Source organism: Brassica napus, chromosome A3 (genome assembly GCF_020379485.1).
Source record: "Brassica napus cultivar Da-Ae chromosome A3, Da-Ae, whole genome shotgun sequence".
Classification (NCBI taxonomy): Eukaryota; Viridiplantae; Streptophyta; class Magnoliopsida; order Brassicales; family Brassicaceae; genus Brassica; species Brassica napus.
In genome coordinates this window covers 31,396,360-31,414,384 of record NC_063436.1, presented here as the reverse complement: position 1 = coordinate 31,414,384, position 18,025 = coordinate 31,396,360, and the positions used below count along the sequence as shown (strand labels likewise).

At 35.9% G+C, this 18,025-nt stretch overlaps 4 protein-coding genes across 5 annotated transcripts; 1 reads left to right on the top strand and 3 right to left on the bottom strand.

Annotated features, from left to right (window-relative positions):
* Positions 1 to 725: 725 nt before the first annotated feature.
* On the bottom strand, positions 726 to 4,533 carry LOC106345716. 2 transcript variants are annotated; one of them, XM_048767054.1, is made up of 9 exons: positions 4,225 to 4,533; positions 4,045 to 4,143; positions 3,384 to 3,963; positions 3,233 to 3,313; positions 3,102 to 3,158; positions 2,793 to 3,010; positions 2,625 to 2,706; positions 2,105 to 2,492; positions 726 to 1,979 (listed from the first exon to the last, which is right to left on the bottom strand). In XM_048767054.1, exons 3-9 carry the CDS (start codon positions 3,438 to 3,440, stop codon positions 1,702 to 1,704), a joined length of 1,161 nt encoding a protein of 386 aa, XP_048623011.1. In that variant the 5' UTR covers positions 3,441 to 3,963; positions 4,045 to 4,143; positions 4,225 to 4,533; the 3' UTR covers positions 726 to 1,701. The 2 variants fall into 2 exon arrangements, with proteins under 2 accessions (XP_048623011.1, XP_048623010.1); XM_048767053.1 differs by having other exon boundaries at positions 3,384 to 4,533.
* Positions 4,534 to 4,885: 352 nt separating this feature from the next.
* LOC106453954 lies at positions 4,886 to 12,688 on the bottom strand. The gene is made up of 14 exons (XM_048777121.1): positions 11,837 to 12,688; positions 11,347 to 11,748; positions 11,015 to 11,062; positions 10,706 to 10,780; positions 10,541 to 10,609; positions 9,810 to 9,944; positions 9,642 to 9,710; positions 9,462 to 9,548; positions 9,025 to 9,384; positions 8,510 to 8,941; positions 8,121 to 8,374; positions 7,952 to 8,033; positions 7,445 to 7,829; positions 4,886 to 7,348 (listed from the first exon to the last, which is right to left on the bottom strand). The coding sequence occupies exons 1-14, from the start codon at positions 12,686 to 12,688 to the stop codon at positions 7,197 to 7,199; spliced, it is 3,402 nt and encodes a 1,133-aa protein (XP_048633078.1). The 3' UTR covers positions 4,886 to 7,196.
* Positions 11,804 to 16,992, bottom strand: LOC106345264 (probable methyltransferase TCM_000336). The gene is made up of 4 exons (XM_013784489.3): positions 16,789 to 16,992; positions 16,297 to 16,710; positions 15,935 to 16,207; positions 11,804 to 15,555 (listed from the first exon to the last, which is right to left on the bottom strand). Exons 1-4 carry the CDS (start codon positions 16,870 to 16,872, stop codon positions 15,184 to 15,186), a joined length of 1,143 nt encoding a protein of 380 aa, XP_013639943.1. The 5' UTR covers positions 16,873 to 16,992; the 3' UTR covers positions 11,804 to 15,183.
* On the top strand, positions 14,140 to 14,880 carry LOC106345265. Its single transcript, XM_013784490.3, has one exon. The coding sequence runs from the start codon at positions 14,353 to 14,355 to the stop codon at positions 14,719 to 14,721; it is 369 nt and encodes a 122-aa protein (XP_013639944.1). The 5' UTR covers positions 14,140 to 14,352; the 3' UTR covers positions 14,722 to 14,880.
* Positions 16,993 to 18,025: the final 1,033 nt, after the last annotated feature.

Below are 18,025 nucleotides of genomic sequence, written 5' to 3'. Positions count from 1 at the left end.
ATTCACTCACTTCATTTCGTCTGATTTATCCTTTTGCAATACAAGTTAGTTTTCGATTTTTCTCATTTTCCATTCAATTCATGAACTTTTTTCTATTTCTATTTTATCGTAACATCTTAGTTTCGATTTTGTTGCAGGACAAAGTTTCAATGGAAGGAAGTTCAAAGAAGATGATGAAGCGTCCCATAGAGGAGGTTTACGGATGTGATGCCGCCGAAGGTTTCAATAAGGGGAAGAAGGAAACTGTGGTACATTACAGGGCTCTTCTTCGTTTGTCCAACGAATACAGGCTATCTGAGAATGATTGGAATCTGGCATCCAGCAAAGCAAATTCAATTGCTGTCCAAATCGAGTTGCTTGAAGATATTATCAAAGCTGATGGAAAATTTGATTTAACTGCTGAGTTGGAGAAACTCAAAGAAGAGCACTCGGAAGCGGAAGGAATGCTTGCTGATGTGAAGGTCAAAGTCCCTGATTGGGATAAACTTGGCGAAAGTTGGCTGTGTCATGAGTAATTTCATGTTATCATCTTCTCTTTTTATGTTTTTAAGGACCACATTATGTTTGATTTTCAGTTTTTATTTTAAATGAATAAGTACTTTTGTTTCTCTTGTGTTGTTTCTTCAATTAACAACCTAAATAAAAAAATTGTTCAATGTTTTTCACTATTTTGTAATGGTTTGGCCTAGTGTTCTTGTAACTTGGTTATCTGATTTGCTTATTTGTTTTTGGAAAGCCATCCTGAATACATAAAATGATATCCAGATTATATAAATCTATCGTCTGTGAATAAATAAGTTCACATTTACTCTGTTATCGAATATCCACCGTAGCCTAGTGGCAAGCCCTTCTACTCTTAGTGTACCCTTATCACACAATAAGCCGTGTTCGATCCCCGTTGTGTATACTCACATTTTTTTCTGTTTTTAATTAAATATTCAAAAGTTATTTTCGTTTTATTATAGCTTTTGGCAAGTATAACACCCTTGGTACAACGGCTGCACACTTTGATTCTTCTTTCGAGAGTTCACGAGTTCAATCAACATCAGATCACATTCTTTTTCATTTTTTTTTTGTAAACTTTAAAGGAATTTGTTTTTGGAAAGCTATCCTGAATACCTAAAATGATATCCAGATTATATAAATCTATCGTCTGTGAATAAATAAGTTCACATTTACTCTGTTATCGAATATCCACCGTAGCCTAGTGGCAATCCGTTCTACTCTTAGTGTACCCTTATCACACAATAAGCCGTGTTCGATCCCCGTTTGTGTATACTTACACTTTTTTCTGTTTTTAATTAAATATTCAAAAGTTATTTTCGTTTTATTATAGCTTTTGGCAAGTATAACACCCTTGGCACAGCGGCTGCACACTTTGATTCATCTTTCGAGAGTTCACGAGTTCAATCAACATCGGATCACTTTCTTTTTCATTTTTTTTTGTAAACTTTAAAGGAATTTGCTAGGCTTTGGTGCATTTTGCTTTCTCACTCTTTTTCTGGAAACCCATCCTAAAAGTACCATAAGCATTTGACAATTCATCAATACATCCTAAAAATTTTTCAATAACAATCTAAATGAAAAAAACGTTAGGGATTCATTACAAACTTAAACTTAAACGTTAGGGATAACTAATATCAAAGTAGAAAACAGAGTAGAAAACAGAGTAGAAAACAGAGTAGAACAAATATGACATTTTCACTTCCTTTGACCTTCCTGGAAATCTTTATCCATAAACTGGTCGAAGATCTCACAACATAGCTTGCTTCGTAAGTCCATCGCAGTTTCATCATTTATATTAGCCATGCTCTTCAATCCCAGTGACCTGCATTCCAGCATCTTCACAACAAAAATACCACAGTTGTATGGAAATTTTGTCTTTGGAAGCCCTTCTGCAAACTTAACTTCAAATGGACTGATATCTTCGAAATTAACCTCTTCACCAAGAAGTTCCATCTTTATGGCACTAATCAACACTGTCATAAATACCCAAAATTATACAATAAATCAATCACCAACAGACAACAAAATGAATATGTAAAAATGCATCACAAGCACAAGCAGCAACAGACAACAAAATGAATATGTAAAGAGTTTTTACCTGCCAGTTCTTGGATTTGATTAAGAGCACGTTTGATATTTGCTTTTGGAAGACCACAATGGAAGAGTGTGATTGTGTTGTCCATCAATTGTATCTCCACCCCAATATAGTGATAGCTCAACTTATCTTCAATGACACCATATATAACATCAACATCTTCCAGCCATACCTTCTTTGGATGTATTAAACCTTTCACAAGTTCGCCTACACAGCCCTCCAATAACGTTTGTTTTTTCTTATGTGGCTTCCTGACAGATTCATAAGCGTACCCAACCACTTCTAAGAATTTGACTGGTACAAAGCATGCTGCTGGAAGATTGTTGTTGCGGAACCAAGCACCTTGCTCAACCCTCTTACAATTTAGCATTTCAAATGCAACATTTATGTGCTGCCAATGTAACAATATAGTTAGAAACTTCATATAGAACTGCTATAACATGGACATCTAGCATAGCTCAACTCAACCTCTTCCTAAACATATGACACAATCAAATAGAAGACAGAACAGAGTGTTGATTACCTCTTTGTTGAGATTGTTTTCTGCATCGTCCATTTTTTGAAAGAACTCTTTTTCAATTTCTTTTCCATTGATATAAAACGGTCTGTAGTTGATAAAATTAACTAGTATCAATCGAAACTTTTACAAAATAAATTAGGAATATTTATGCGAGGACAAAAAGTTGCTTACACACGATATATGCCCCGTAGATCCATCCAGTGTGCAAGCCTTGAAAACCGAGGAAATTCAGGTGTCACAAATGGATCAATTGGAAGGATTACCTCAGGTGTTACAGGTATAGGAGGGTTTCTAGGTCGTATTGGCCTCTTCTCTTCTCGCTGTAGAAAAGGAAGCATATCTACTGGCTGAGCATTTGCTTTCTTCTTCTTACCAACATCAGGCTTCCCCTTTAATTAAAAATAAAGACAAAAATTCAGGATCGTTTTTATCTTTATACTTGAATGCCTTCCTAATATGAAGTAAAAATATTTTTTATACCTTTTTTGCATGATCGTCTTGACTTGGTTTCACACTCTTACCCTGCTTTACTTCCATCTGTGAAACAAAACCGATATATCAAACTATTGACCTGAACTTCAATTCAAGTGGATCTTATTCATTTTTATTACCTCTTTTGCCATTTTCCCAACACCATCTTCTGATGGACCAGCTGCTTCATTTTTCTTACAAGCGACAGCCTTCGCCTTCCCCTTTTTGAATGACAAAAATTCAGATACATTTATATCTTAATTCCTAGTATGATGTATAAATATTTCATACCTTTTTATCACCATCTCCTTCACTTGGATTCACACTCTGCGTCTGCTCTTCTTCCATCTGAAAATCAATACCGAGATATTAAACAAATGACATTATTTTTCAATTCAAGTGATCCAAGGCATTTGTTTTACCTTTTTGTCATCTCCCAAACACCATCTACCCATTTTCTTGGTTTTCGCATCTCAGAATGGTGGAAGTAAATTTGTTCTTTAGAATTGTTCAAAGAGACAAAACACGAGCCATCAAACAAAATGACTTTAACTTTTCCAGCGCACCAGGCACCATTGTCGAACGCCTCCACGTCCTGCATTAGCTCATAACTTTTCTTCGCTCCAGATCTCTCAGGTGGTGGTTGAGGACGTATTCTGTCAATTGATACACGTGTCTCAACACTCCTTTTCCTCTTCTTTTCGTCCAGAGACGGGACGAAGTACTCAACTTTCACCATCTCAACCCCATCAACCAAATATGTTGCCAACACATTTCCTGGATACCATTTATGACAAGTATTGTCATCTTGTGATGAAATCTCCACATTTGCTCCGATCTCAAAGGGATTTTGAACTCTGCTTTCTACATCCTGTGATGGTTTAGATTCAAGGATATCCAGTCATTTTGATAGTTGCTGTGTATTTATTAAAGGTTTTAATGAAAGTAATACCTTATTTTGCTCTGTTAAAAGATTTCTGCGAGCTCGGGTATTTGGCTGTGTGTCGGAAATGTTTGGTGAAATGATCTCATTCATAAGCTCGTGAGTCTCCTGAATTCAGGAATGGTTGAATGAACACGTACAAGGGCTTCCAAAAATTACTTGAAAAGTCCAATTTTTTAAAGAAGGTACCTGCTGCGTCTGAATTGGAGTAAGGACTGGAGTCTCAATATTCTGTTGAGCTATTGGAGAACCAGGTGTCTCTTTCGTGATCTCATTCATAGGCTCTCGTGTATCCTGAAGTCAGGAATGGGATTATGAACTCGTACAAGAACTTCCAAAAATTAATTTAAGTACAACCAAATTCATAATTTTATAAATACCAACAGTTTTCAAAATTATACTTGCCTCATTGTTAAGTTGTTCATCTGCTTGATCTGCATTGGCTTCACCTTGTCTGGAAGCCGTCTCATGAAATGGAGTTGTGTCAGTCTGTGCAAGTACAACAAAAATTAGGAAGGCAATCCTAAATATGTATAACATCTTCCAAAATTACTTGACAACTCAAAAAAAAAACTGAATCAAGAACTAGATAAACATTAATTTTAATTTCCGAAAAAAAAGTTACCTCATTGTTTGGGGTTTCATATGAAGTAACTCTTTGTAGTTTCTCTAGTTTTGTCACACGTTCTTTAATCTGTTTCCTGTCTTTTTCAATCAAACACAAACGATCGTTCATGATCCTTAAATTATCTCCCACCATCTCGCTGATTCTGTTGATCTTTGATTCCAAAGACTCCTCCTGATACGAAGAAGAAGCTTGACTCATCCCTCCATTCCCAAACAGTAAAGATGCTCTTCTTATTTGTTCATTAGCACCGTATAGGTCTACTGACATGTTTCGCCAATCTCTAATTTTAAACTTATAACCTCTCTTGGATAAATCGGCCATGTCATCCAGATCTTTATTAGCTTCGTCTTCCATGCAAACATCAGCTTCTGGATCATTAGAAATAGGAGGTAGGATGCATGTGACCTTAAGCTGAAACCATAAAAATAATTAGCTTTTAAATGGAGAATCATAAGGCAAAACAGAAACAAGAAAAAAATAATGTAAAAACTTACATGATCTTTGATTTCAATTAGGAGAACATCTATCAGCTGTGGAGAAGCTATTTGAAGGTACTTCTCACACAAAAATATTGGGGTAGACGGTTGAACGCTCAGAATAGGAACAACTTGACTGAATGCATACTGTAGCAAAGGTACTGACTCAAGTATCCATATAAGAAATGCCATAGGGAATCCTTGCAAATCATAATTGTTTTTGTCGAGGCTTTTGTCGACAGCTCTCTGAAGTGATTTTAACAGCAAATTATAAGCTGTTCTCCCCCATGGGTATGTCATCAAGACATCTATATCCTGCGCTATTTTCACATAATCCAAAGTAAAAGTTGTGCCACCGTCGAGAAGGCTCTTCTGTAGTAGTATGAGTACGCCCTTTACAAGGCGGAATCTCTCATCAGAAGCATCTTCTCTTGTGTTTCTGAGCTGCTTCTCCACGTCCTTTACTGGATGAGTACGCCCTTTTAGGAAGTCCCACTTAAATTTCTCGGTTTCCTCTCGTGGTTCTCTTGCTTCACCACTACATTTCAAACCAGTCACCATGTGGAATTCTCTTATAGAGAACCTCATTGGCTGAGCACCAAAATGGAACCATGCTTCGTGTCTCTTCACTGTCTTGATGCTTTTGGTGAGAACTGCGTGCACTATCTTAGCTGATAATTTCAAAGACCTCTCTCCAAGCTTGATCACCGGTCCCAAAAACGTCCCTCTTATTCTGTTGAACTCATCATTTCCTAGAATTTCCTTAACAGTTTTGATATAAGCAACTATCGAGTGTTGGTTTATCGATATCGTCTTCTCTGGCTCTGATCCAATCGGATACCTCAGCTCAGGCAGTGCTAGTCTTAATGGTAATGGATCTCCCATCTTGTTTCTATCCTGCGTAAACAAGAAAAATTTTATTTGTCTAAATTAATTAAAATCCAATTTTCAGGAAGGGTTTCCTGAAACAATACAAATCCTTCCTGAGTCTATACACATGCTTTCACATGAACTAGAATTCTACCAATCATATTAGGTTAAAACGAGCAAGTCTATACACAAGCAAAAACCAGGAGACCAATCTCTCAGAAAGAAAACACACATAAGGTTGAATCTGCAACATACCTTAAAGAGATAGAGCTCTAGAAATGGTTTTTCTCGGAGAATAGAGAGAGCTCGCGTAAAAGATCGAGAGAGAGAGAGAGTTCTGGAGATGGGTTTTCGTCGGAGATCGAGAGATATGGAGATGAGAGAGAGATTCGAGAGGCGGAGACGAGTGAGATTCGAGAAGTTTGAAACGGCGAGAGTGTTGAGACGGCAAGAGTTTTGTCTTTTTTCAATCGAAATGTATTGTTTTGGAAACCTATCCTATATTAATTGGTTTAAGTATGTTTATGTAATATTCTTTAACAGATGATTCTCCTCAGACCAGCGGTTAAACCAAGGCATTTCATAACTCAAAAGTCTCTCTATCCCCGGGTTTGATATGTGGTGGATTCAAAATCAATTTTAATTTTTTTTGTGTTACAGTTTGGAGTTAAATAAAATTAAATGTAATCCATTAACAGATGATTCTTCTTGGCCTAGTGGCTAAACTCCCACACTATCCAAATACGCAAACTCTCTCCCTCTGGGTTCGATCCTTTGTGGTTCTAAATTTTTGTTGTCTGTAAACATCACAATTTTAAGCTTACCATATACATGTCCAATCCTTAGTATATAATCTCATTTCATTCTTTTTTACATTTGAAACACTTAACTTTTTTCTGGAAACCCATCCAGAAACATTATTTTAACCTTCCAAGATATATGATACCCAAAAAAAATACTTGATATCCTTCCAATCTTTCTTATGTAACCAGACGCCAACAACATAACAAAATAAACAGTCATAACTAAAACCGAGTCTTAACTAAAACAAAAAATGTTTTCATGCATCATTCTCATTTCCCAAAGCTCTCATCCACAAATTGGCTGAATATCTCACAAGACAAGGTTCTCCTTAGCTCCAATGCATTGTCATCATTAATCTTTGTCATGTCTCCTATCTTCAATGACTAGCACTCCAGAATCTTGACAAGAAATATCCCACAGTTGAAAGGATGTTTTGTCTTGGGTAAACCTTGTGCCTGCTCAATCTCAAATGGAATCATCTTCACTTTATCTACCTCATCACCAGAAGATTCCACCAGCAGATTAGAAATCAACACTGTCATATTTAAAAATCAATATCAAGATAGAATCAGTTGAATATTTCAAACCAAGAAACAGTTGAATACATCAAATACAAATTGTTTATACATACCTGCCAACTTTTTCACTTGAGGAATATCAATGCTGTTGCTTTCCTTTTGAAAACAATCATATACTGTGATTCTTTTCTTCTTCAAATGAATTTCCATCCCAATCCAGACATTGCTTTTTTTTCCAAGAGTAATCCCATACACAACATCAACATCTTCTCCCCATGTCTTCTCTGGATATACCTTCCCTCTCACAGTATCTTTAAATATATCGTTGAAAATCTTTTTACCTTTGACCTTTTCTTTCTTGTAAGCCAAATCATCAGAGAGCAAGCAATGCAAGAACTCCATAGGTAGGAAGCACGCCTTTGGAATCTTGTAGTTGTGGAACCAAGCAGCATTCTCATTTCTTCTGCAATTTAGCATTGCAAAGGCTCCATCAATGTGCTGCAAAAAAAAAGGCAAACATTATCTAATTTGTTACTATATAATTCCTGAAACTAAACAAATCCTTCCTGAATTTTTTTTAAAAAAAAAGCTCAAGGCAAGAACATATGTAAACAAATTACCTCTTTCTTAAGGTCCTTTTTTGCATTTTCCATGCTTTGAAAGAAAGATTTCCTTATCTTATTATCATTGATTGATAGGGACCTGCAGTCGATTAAAGATTCAAAGGAATTACCAAACCTCTTATACATAAATATAAGAATATATAGACAAGGACAGAAACATGCTTACGTTTCATGCATGCCGGGCTTTAATGTCATCCAATTTTGAAGCCTTGAAAGCTTATGTTCCGCAGGAGTTGAAAACGGATCAACTGCAGGTATAATCTCAGGTATTACAGTTAAAGCCGGATTTCTGTCAGACTTGAATGGAGTTTTTGTGTCTCTAGATCGTTTAGGCACCCTCTCGCTCCTTCTTAGGAAAACATTATCCATTCCTGAATTTTGTGATGAGGCAGCAGCTTTCCTTTTCTTATCAGGCTTCACCTTTAATCAAACAATAGACACCAAGCAAAATATTATCAAATTTGTTGCAATCGGAATTTCTGGAAACCATTCCTGAAACTAAAATGTATGTATATCAAACAATTCACGTGAAGTATAATTCTAGTTATGATTTACCTTATCTGCCATCTTCCAGACTCCATCTTTCCATTCTCTATGAATTCGCAAATCTGAATGTTTGAATAGAATAGTTTCCATAGAAGTATAGAGACACACCGAGTATGTGTTATCACCAAGTACCATGCTAATTTGTCCGCTGCTCCAGCCATTGTTGTAAAAGGCTTCTACCTTATCCATCATCTCAAAGGATTTTTGGTCACTAGTTGGTGTTGCAGGACGTATTTTGTCAGCCGTGATAGTATCCTGAAGTTTCTGAAGTCTATTATGTTGGTCTGTGAAGAGTGTCGTGTACTCAACTGTCAGCTCCTCTAGTCCTTCACACAGTTTAAGATCAACAACCTTTCCTGGATACCATATTTCGTCATCAGTAGACAAAATCTCAACCTCTGCGCCTATTTGAAAGTGAGCTAGAAGCCTGCTTACTTCAACCTATTAAAAATGAAGATTCAGTAACATCAGCGGTTTTAAATTGTTAGAATAATAATTAAAGATCAAATATACTCGATGCATACCTCGTTTGTTTCTGAAAAATCTATAGCACTTGTCTGAAGATGCTCTGTTTGCTGAGTAATAGGCGGCATCTTCGAAACATATGTGGAAACTAGCTCAGTAGTAGGTTCTGTAGTATCCTTGAGATTTTCTTCTGCTTGATTCTGCTCTGATGGTGTCTCATCGGATTGATCTCCCTCACTTGTCTGAAGGTGCTGTGTTTGCGGAGTAAGAGGCTGTGTCTTCGAAACATCTGTGGAAACTAGCTCAGTAGTAGGTTCTGTAGTATCCTTGAGATATTCTTCTGCTTGATTCTTTCTGCTTGATTGTGTATGCTCTCCTTCACTTGTAGAAAAATATTGGGTCGCAGTTTCTGTCTCACTCTATAAGACAAAAGTAAATGGTAAGAGTTAGTTGAATAGAAAAATATTACATAAACATTTTAAATATTTCTTCTTACCAAAGCATTCTTATTTTCTTCAATAACTAGTGCAATTAGTGAAGACAATGGAGAGGAAGGTGTGTGATGCACAGCATGTGTATCCTCCTGTAATAACAGTAAAATAAAAGAGGTAGTTATGAAGAAGTTTCTACAATTTAAAATTCAAGTTGTACTTATGAAAGACATTTCTATGCTTACCTTTTTATTGTTTGCTGAAATGATCTCAGTCAATGGCTGTGTAGCCTCATACGTTTCCTCTGTTACCGTCTGCAAAAAAAACAAAAAAAAAGTCAGGTAGGGGATCAAAAACACGTACAAAAGCTTTCAAACATTACTTGAAATCTCCAAGATTTTTTGAACATTTACCTGCTGTTTCTGAATTGGAGTAAAAACTTGAGCCTCAATACTCTTTGGAGATATTGGAGAAGAAGGTGTCTCATTCATTTCCAGTGTTTCTTTTTGCAAAACTTGAGTCTGAGCAGCAGGTGACTCAATCACAATCTGCAAAAAATATCAGGAAAGGCCATCATGAATACATTCAATTATAATTTCTAGAGTAAATATTACCTCATCATCTGGTTTTCCTTCTTCTTGATTAGTTTTGGGTGGCGTTTCATCAGTAGAGGTTTGTGTTTCCCTCTGCCAAAAATTAGAAAGGTCTATATATGTAAATCACCCAAAACTAATTGTAAACTCCAACTGTCATTGAGCATATACCTCTTTTGTCAGATTAGGAGTAAAAACTTGAGTATCAAGGGCAGGCGTGTCATCCGATGGCTCTCTCTCAATCTGTAAAAATTATCACGAAGTCAATCCAGAGTACGTTCTAAAGCTTCCAAACATTAACTTAAAAATCCAAGATTTTTTTTTGACCATGTACCTGTTGAGTCTGACTTGGAGTATAAACGGGAGTTTCAATACTCTTTGGAGCTATTGGAGAAGAAGGTGTCTCATTCATTTCCACTGTTTCTTTCTGCAAAACTTGACTCTGAGTAGCAGGTGACTCACTTGTTAATTTCTCTCTCACAATCTGCAAAAAAATATCAGGAATGGCCATCATGAATACATTCAACTATAATTTCTAGAATAAATATTACCTCATCATCTGGTTTTCCATCTTGATTAGGATTGGATGGCCTCTCATCGGTAGACGTTTCTGTTTCTTTCTGTCAAAAATCAGAAAAGCCTTTATATGTAAAAAAAAATCACCCAAAACTAATTTGTAAACTCCAACTGTGAAAACAATATCATTGAGCATATACCTCTTTTGTCAGATTAGGAGAGAATACTTGAGTATCAAGGGCAAGAGTTTCATCATCTGATTCATTCATTGTCTCCTGCAAAAATCAAGAATGCATTCAAGAATATGTACAAAAGCTTCCAAATATTACTTCAAAACTCAACAATATTTTATTGGTTACATACCTTATGTGTCAAATTAGGCTGTTGAGACATTGGAGATAAAGGCGTCTCACTCGATTGTTGCGTGTAATCCTGCAAAAATCAGGAAGGCATTCAGGATTTTGTACAAGAATTTCCAAATATTTTCTTAAAAATTTTTGAGCATATACCTCATTTTGTTGAGACTTTGGAGATGCAGCTGATTCAATCATTGTCTCCTGCAAAAATCAGGAATGCATTCAAGAAGTACAAAAGCTTTCCAAATATTACTTCAAAACTCAACAATATTTATTGGTTACATACCTCATGTGTCAAATTAGGCTGTTGAGACATTGGAGATAAAGGTGTCTCACTCGATGGTTGCGTGTGAGACATTGGAGATAAAGGTGTCTCACTGGATCGCTGTTTGTCAAATATTAGGAAGGCATTCAAGAATATGTACAAGATCTTCAAAAAAATACTTGAAAATGCAAATGTAAAAGAACATGTTTTGAGAATTTACCTTTTGTGTCACGTTAGTGGGAAAAACATTGTTGTTTCCTTCCAACTCTGACACACGAGCTCTAAGATGTATGTTTTCTTCTTCTAGTAATGACATTCGATCCTTCATGCTCTTCAGATTCTCCTCCATTACCGTGATGATCCTGTTCACTTTTTCATTTACTGAATCCTCATCAATCGGAGTAGAAGCTTGGCCAGTCTCCTTATTTGCCATCATTTGAATAAGAGCATCCAATGTGTCAAATGTGTCTACACACCTATTTTCCCAGTCATCGGCTGTAATCTTGTACCCTTTCTTTGTTACATCTTTCACTGTTTCCAGCTCGTCACTATATTTGTCTTCAATGGAGATATCATCTTCTGGATCATGAGGAATAGAAGGTAGTATGCAATGGACCTTCAGCTGAGAGTATTTAAAAAAAGACCAATGAGAAACATATTAAAAAGAAGAAGCCAAATAAACTGAGAAACATATACTTGGAAAAGCTTACCTTTGTATCAGCTTCAACCTGTAAAACCCTATCAAGTGATGGATTCTCTACCTCAGTGTATTTTTCACACAAGTAAGTCGGCCCAGGAACCTCAACTGTTGGTACACACTTACTGAACTTATCCCTTAGCAAAGGAATCGACTCTAGTATCCAAAGAAGGAATACTAGAGGATAACCTTGCAACTCAAATTTGGATTTATTCTCCAAATGATTCGCGACAGCGTTTTGAATTGACTTCAGGAGCACAATGTAAGCCTCTTTTCCCCATGGATATGTCATATCCTGTGCATTTTTCGCATATTCCAAAGGAAAACTCCCTCCTTTGCTCTTCCGCAATAATATGCTCTCTACCAGGATGAGCATTGCGAGGCATATTCTCTCCTCAGAAGCATCTTCTCTTGTGTTTCTGAGCTGGTCCACCACGTCACTTAACTTATGACTACGCCCCTTTAGCAATTCCCAATTAAATCTCTCGGTTTCCCTTCGTGGTCCTTCTAATGCACCACTACATTTCAAGCCTGTCATCATATGAAATTCTCTTATAGAGAACCTCATTGGCTGCGCACCGAAATGGAACCAGGCTTCATTCTCCTTGACAGAAACGATGCTTCTAGTGAGAATGGCGTAGACTATCTTTGCTGATAACTTCAATCCTCTCTCACTGAGCTTCATTACAGGTCCCAGAAATGATCCTCGGACTCTTATCATCTCATCTGGTTTTAGGATGCTTTTGACAATAGAGATATAATCTGAACCAGAGTATTGGTTGATTGCTGACTTTTCCTTTGGCTGTGAACCAATAGGATACTTCAGCTCTGGCAGTGCTAGTTTTAGAGGTACTGAATCTCCCATCTTGTTTCTATCCTGCGTAAACAAGGAAAAAAAAAATTTCAAACTTTTCTGGAAGGCTTTCCTGAAATAACACAACAAATGCTTCCTGAAATTCTTATAAACACTAGACAGTTTCACAAGCAACAAAAGACTCATAAGCAAATTCAAGACCCTATCAAAAATATCAACATTCCTAATCAAAACAAGACTCCAAGCAAAAAAGTTTCAAAATGTGTTACCATCCGAGTTTCAATTTTCAACATTTAATAGATGCAGCAACAAATGCTTTCTGGAAATCTTCTAAAAACATTCAATAGATGCAGCAAGAGACAACAAACTTTTATTTTATAAATTTGTACAAACACACAGAAGGTTGAATCTGCAACATACCTCAAAGAGATGAATTATGCTCCAACAACTTTGTGTTCCCACAATTCAAAAGTCTTTCATTTGCTTCGCTGGTTAATAAGAAAGAGTAACAAACAAATCAAAATCAAAACGCAAGCTTCCCAAATTTTAATTCAAAAACCCTAATTTTAAAAAGCTACATAGTGATTTGTGTCCGATTTTGAGAGTAGAGAGTGTGACGCTGATGATTAGATAGCCGGAGAAGATGATTAGCGAGCCGGAGAATATGATTAGCGAGCGGGAGAAGATGATTGGCGAGCCGAAGAAAATGATTAGCGAGCCGAAGAAGATGACTAGCGAGCCGGAGAAGATGATTCCCGAGTCGGAGAAGATGATTCCCGAGCCAGAGACGACGATTCCCGAGTCGGAGACGACAGTGCCGGTGAGGGTTTGAAGATTCCGGAGAGGAGACGACAGGTTTCGCGATCGAAGGAAATGAAATGTTTTTTTTTTATTCTTATAACAAAGGGTATAAGGGTAAATTACCCTTTTAATGAAACCTATTTTTGTGACTTTCTCCTTCTAGTGCTATTTTTGGGACATAAACTTCAAAAGGTGCTATTATTGACAATTGCCCAAAACATAATCTCTAACATCATTATTAGATGATTTCTTAACAAAATGTTATTCATTTATTTGATTACTTTGAACAATAAAAACATGTTCTCTAACACCATTAGATGATTTCTTAACAAAATGTTATTCATTTATTTGATTACTTTGAACAATAAAAACATGTTATCTAACATCATTAGATGATTTCTTAACAAAATGTTATTCATTTATTTGATTCACAATAAAAACATGTTCTCCAACATCATTAGACGATTTCTTAACAAGATATTATTCATTTATTTTTCACTATGAATAATAAAAAAACATGTTAAAACATTTATTTGACCTACTTAGGCATTCTAATTTTAATGTTGTATAAACGGAGTCTCGTGGAAGTTCCTGGATGATGATGAGGTCAAGGATTGCATTTGAATAACATTGAAAAGTCAAATAAGCTCAACGAATCCTTCCTTCATATTAGTTTATATTATCTTTCAGAATTAAAAACCATAAGAGTTATTTGGACTTTACGAACTAGCAGCGAACTCTGACCGTTTCAACTTTCAAACAAAATAAAATAATAAAACAATAAAGTTTCATTACATCTCCCATATATAGCCACACTAATGAAACTCTGCCTCATTGCAACACCAGCAACTAAATCATCTCTTCTTTACATCATCTTATTGGCTGACTTTTCTATTTTCAAGAAATAAAAAGAGATGCAAATGCTAAGAAGCTTTAGCACGAGGACAAGAAGCCGTCGTGGAGGGTACGAGCGAGTAAGTGATGATTCAACTTTCAGTTTACTCGGAGCAAAGCTAAGAAGATCCTCGAGTGTTCCTTACTACGCTCCATCTATAAAGCTTGGTGCTGGTGGTGTTCCGACCATTCTTGAGGAGCTTCCTCGTCAGAAATCCAAGAAAGTCAAACCAACAAGCAAGTTCAGCCACCCGATCTTTAGCTTTTTATATGGAAAGAAGAAGAAGTCTACAACTAGGAAGCCTGAGTTTTCTAGGTATCTTGAGTATTTGAAGGAAGGTGGTATGTGGGATGCCAGAACTAACACGCCTGTTATTTATTTCAAGTAGATGGTGAATTTTATGTAAAATGAAAATCAATAATTTTTTTAAATTTTTTTTTAATACAAATGAGTTTATATCTTTTAATTTTGTGATGATATTTGTATATTTTAGTCATCGAATAATTAAATTTCCTATAAGAACACAAGTGTTGGACACAAAATTGTATATTTCAATTTTTTTTTTGTAAATTTTAGAAAGTTTCAAAGCAAAAAAGGTCAAGCAGTTTTGGTTTGACTATTGAGACATGTCTCTAGACTGCTAGGGGGCCGTTTAGGAGGAAGTCTGGAATAGTGAATCTACATTTGGTTACGTGAAGCTCAAGGAGGGGTTCTCTTCTTCAGTTTACAAAAAAAATAGAAAATTCCAAAAATGTAAACCCCAATAAATGTTTAAAACACTGAAACATATTTACAGGTTTCATTGAGATTGATTTCAATGGGTTTGATATGATTTTATATTCAATATTTGCTACATATATGTAGGTTTCATTTCTATGTTTGAGAGCTTCCTTCTTAGGACAACAACAAATGTGATGGGTCTTATGTCTTCCTTAGCCAACTCCTCGTCAACCATTCTACCATATGTATCAAACAGCTTGTCAAGAATCTCTTCCCCGAAGTGTAGTGAAAGCATTGACTCTTGAACCGCTCTTACCGTCTTCGCAGCCGCCTTACCGTAACTGATACCATCCTCGTTGCCTTTCTCCTTGTCCACTTCCAACATCTCTAACTTCACTAATTCAAAAGACCCTTCTTTGTTCACTTCATCTTCTATCTCAGCAGCACTCGGAGCGTAAAAGTGCATCTCGTAAGAATCGAGCTTCTCTTCCTCAGTTTCTCCCTGCAATTAAATGGATACAATATAACATGGTTTATACATCTTTGTGAAACCAACATTACAAAGAGTTATAATAGGGCAAATAAATTAAATAGCCCAAAATAATATGACAAAATTAACACTAAAAAGAAAATGATCAAAATAGCCCTAAATAAAAGATAAAATGTTTTTTTTCTAAAAAGGAAATAAAATTAACATGCCCTTTCTTTAGATACTAAACTCTAAACCATAACTACTAATTTCAAATCTAAATATAAAATAAAAATGTCATTTAATTGTTTAGTTAATGCTATTTTGTTCATTTCTTCTTTGTGGGTTAATTTTTTGAAAAAGATAAGTGTTTATTTAACTATTCTAGAATATTTCTATATAATATATATACCTGTGCAACAAGATCTGCTAAGGATCTTGCGAGAAGTTCCCAGAAGAAAGAGTTTCCTCTATCAACATGATCTGGACCTTTTCTTCCAAGTACTATGAGCACCATTCTGCCTCCAGCAACCACCTCTTTTGATCTAAACCATAGGAAGCTGGAGAAATCTTCCTTGAATTGACTGTAGTAAGCTTTGGAAACGGCTTCAGGGCTCGAGGAGCAGATGTTAACACAACCTTTGTTTATGGACTTGCCTTGATCATCATACAAAGCTGGAGGAACCTGCAAAGAATCAGTTAATGTGTATATACATACACGTTCTTCTTTTTTTTTGAGAATTAATACATAATTCTATCTCTCAATATGTTCACCTTGGAAAGCCAGTGTAAGCTGTAAGAGGCATAAATAAAGTGGACGGTCTTTTCAGGGAAGAGCCTTCCATAGAATGATCCAGGGTAGGCTGCAATGAAAACTGAAGGGGATTCATCATCGTTGGTATCTCTCTTGAGCTCTAAGTGAAAGTCAGGCAAGGTCTTGAATATGGAGTTGAAGTCATTCCCTGGGAGATCGTTAAGGAAGAAGTTGAGTTCTGGTAAGGGCTGGCTTGGGATCTCGCGGCGGTGAGCAGATATGACGGCTTTGATGATGTCTCTAATGGTGGAGAGAGTGTTTGGTCCTGAAGAACATCCCAGGTCAGCTATTACTAAACTCTTGGGTTTTGTCTCTTTGTAGAGCTGTTGCAGTATCTCTAGCGTGATGTGTTTGGCGTCATCAGATGCTTTCTTCTACAAATATCAAAAACAACAAAAAGAGCTAATTAGAAGTCAAGATTATGAAGTGAAGAAATTGAAAATATCAAGAACCTGTAAGGAAGAGTTTCTTGCATAACTAGTTTTCCCAACTCCTCCTGTCATGTGAAACTCTCTTTCTAGATCCCTCTTATCCATCACAACGAGAAAATAAAATTTTAAAACCTCGCTAACTTCTTGGATTAGGGTTTGTAATTCTTTTTTTTGGTGATAATTTGCTTTTCTTAAATGAGTAATTGGCCTGTCATCTTCCACTACCCAAACTTTTTTTCCTTTTCTATAAACTCTTCATTTTTCACATTAAATAACGATTTTCCATAAATTCTTTATTTTCTTACTTTAAATTACAAAATGGGATTCTTTCATCATTGTTCATGATTCAACAAAAAGATATTCAAAAGATGGGTCTAATAAATGGTGAGTTTAGTTTAGAAGGAGAAATGGTAAGGAGTCCAAAGTGACCAAAAATAGGAAAAAGATAATATTAAAAAACAAAAATCGAAATTTTCCAACTACATCATGATGGCTTCATGTTATGTTTGTACTTTCTTTACTCTGTTATTGCTGTCAGTGCTAGACTCTATTTCTATTAGTGATGGACTCTATTACCATTTAGTATTGTTTAATCTAGAGTCTCAATGTATTCTTAAAAAGATATCTTGACTCTCTCTAGAGAATCTATTGGGTGTTCATCATATCATCACATGGCCTCTTACATGGTGAAGAATTATATGACATATAGTGTAACCTTTGATGATGTACATGAATATCTTGACTCACTAGAGAATCTATCGGGTATTCATATCATCACATGGTCTCTCACATGCTGAAGAATTAGATGACAAATGGTTGAACAGAAGAGGGACAAACATAGTGTAATGTATTGTTACAAAACATTATAGAAAAGTAAGGGAAACTTTGAGACAGAAAATGATTAGGGAGGAAAAAAAAATTGACTTTCAAAAAAAAAAAAAAATTGACTTTTAAAGGTAGAAGGCTCAACAAAAATGGGAGATGATGATAGAGGTGTGTGTGTGACCACCATTTCACTCTATCCTTTCCTGACCTTTAGGCTTTAGTACACTCTCTCTTCCTTACCTTTAGGCTTTTATTAGTTTTTTTTTTTCCACGGGAAACATATTTCATTTCATTCCATAAGAACATACATGTTTTAAACATAAATTAGCGGATGAATGAGCAATCCCCAAATACAAGAGCCCACATAAAAACGGCAACTAAAATCCACATCGGGGTAGCTTTCGGTACCAAAACAAGAAGACCAAAGCCGAAA

Excerpts from the sequence above, each read along its gene's own strand:
- LOC106345716 (XM_048767053.1), bottom strand. The coding sequence starts at position 3,440 with ATGGAAGAAGAGCAGACGCAGAGTGTGAATCCAAGTGAAGGAGATGGT. Across the intron at positions 3,314-3,383 it reads AAGGAGATGGTGATAAAAAG|GGGAAGGCGAAGGCTGTCGC; the intron begins GTATGAAATATT and ends TCATTCAAAAAG. Across the intron at positions 2,493-2,624 it reads AAAACAATCTCAACAAAGAG|CACATAAATGTTGCATTTGA; the intron begins GTAATCAACACT and ends TTACATTGGCAG.
- LOC106345264 (XM_013784489.3), bottom strand. The coding sequence starts at position 16,872 with ATGGATAAGAGGGATCTAGAAAGAGAGTTTCACATGACAGGAGGAGTT. Across the intron at positions 16,711-16,788 it reads CAAGAAACTCTTCCTTACAG|AAGAAAGCATCTGATGACGC; the intron begins GTTCTTGATATT and ends TGATATTTGTAG. Across the intron at positions 16,208-16,296 it reads GCTTACACTGGCTTTCCAAG|GTTCCTCCAGCTTTGTATGA; the intron begins GTGAACATATTG and ends GATTCTTTGCAG.
- LOC106453954 (XM_048777121.1), bottom strand. The coding sequence starts at position 12,688 with ATGGGAGATTCAGTACCTCTAAAACTAGCACTGCCAGAGCTGAAGTAT. Across the intron at positions 9,549-9,641 it reads TTTCAGCAAACAATAAAAAG|GAGGATACACATGCTGTGCA; the intron begins GTAAGCATAGAA and ends CTGTTATTACAG. Across the intron at positions 9,385-9,461 it reads AAGAAAATAAGAATGCTTTG|AGTGAGACAGAAACTGCGAC; the intron begins GTAAGAAGAAAT and ends TTTGTCTTATAG.
- LOC106345265 (XM_013784490.3), top strand. The coding sequence starts at position 14,353 with ATGCAAATGCTAAGAAGCTTTAGCACGAGGACAAGAAGCCGTCGTGGA.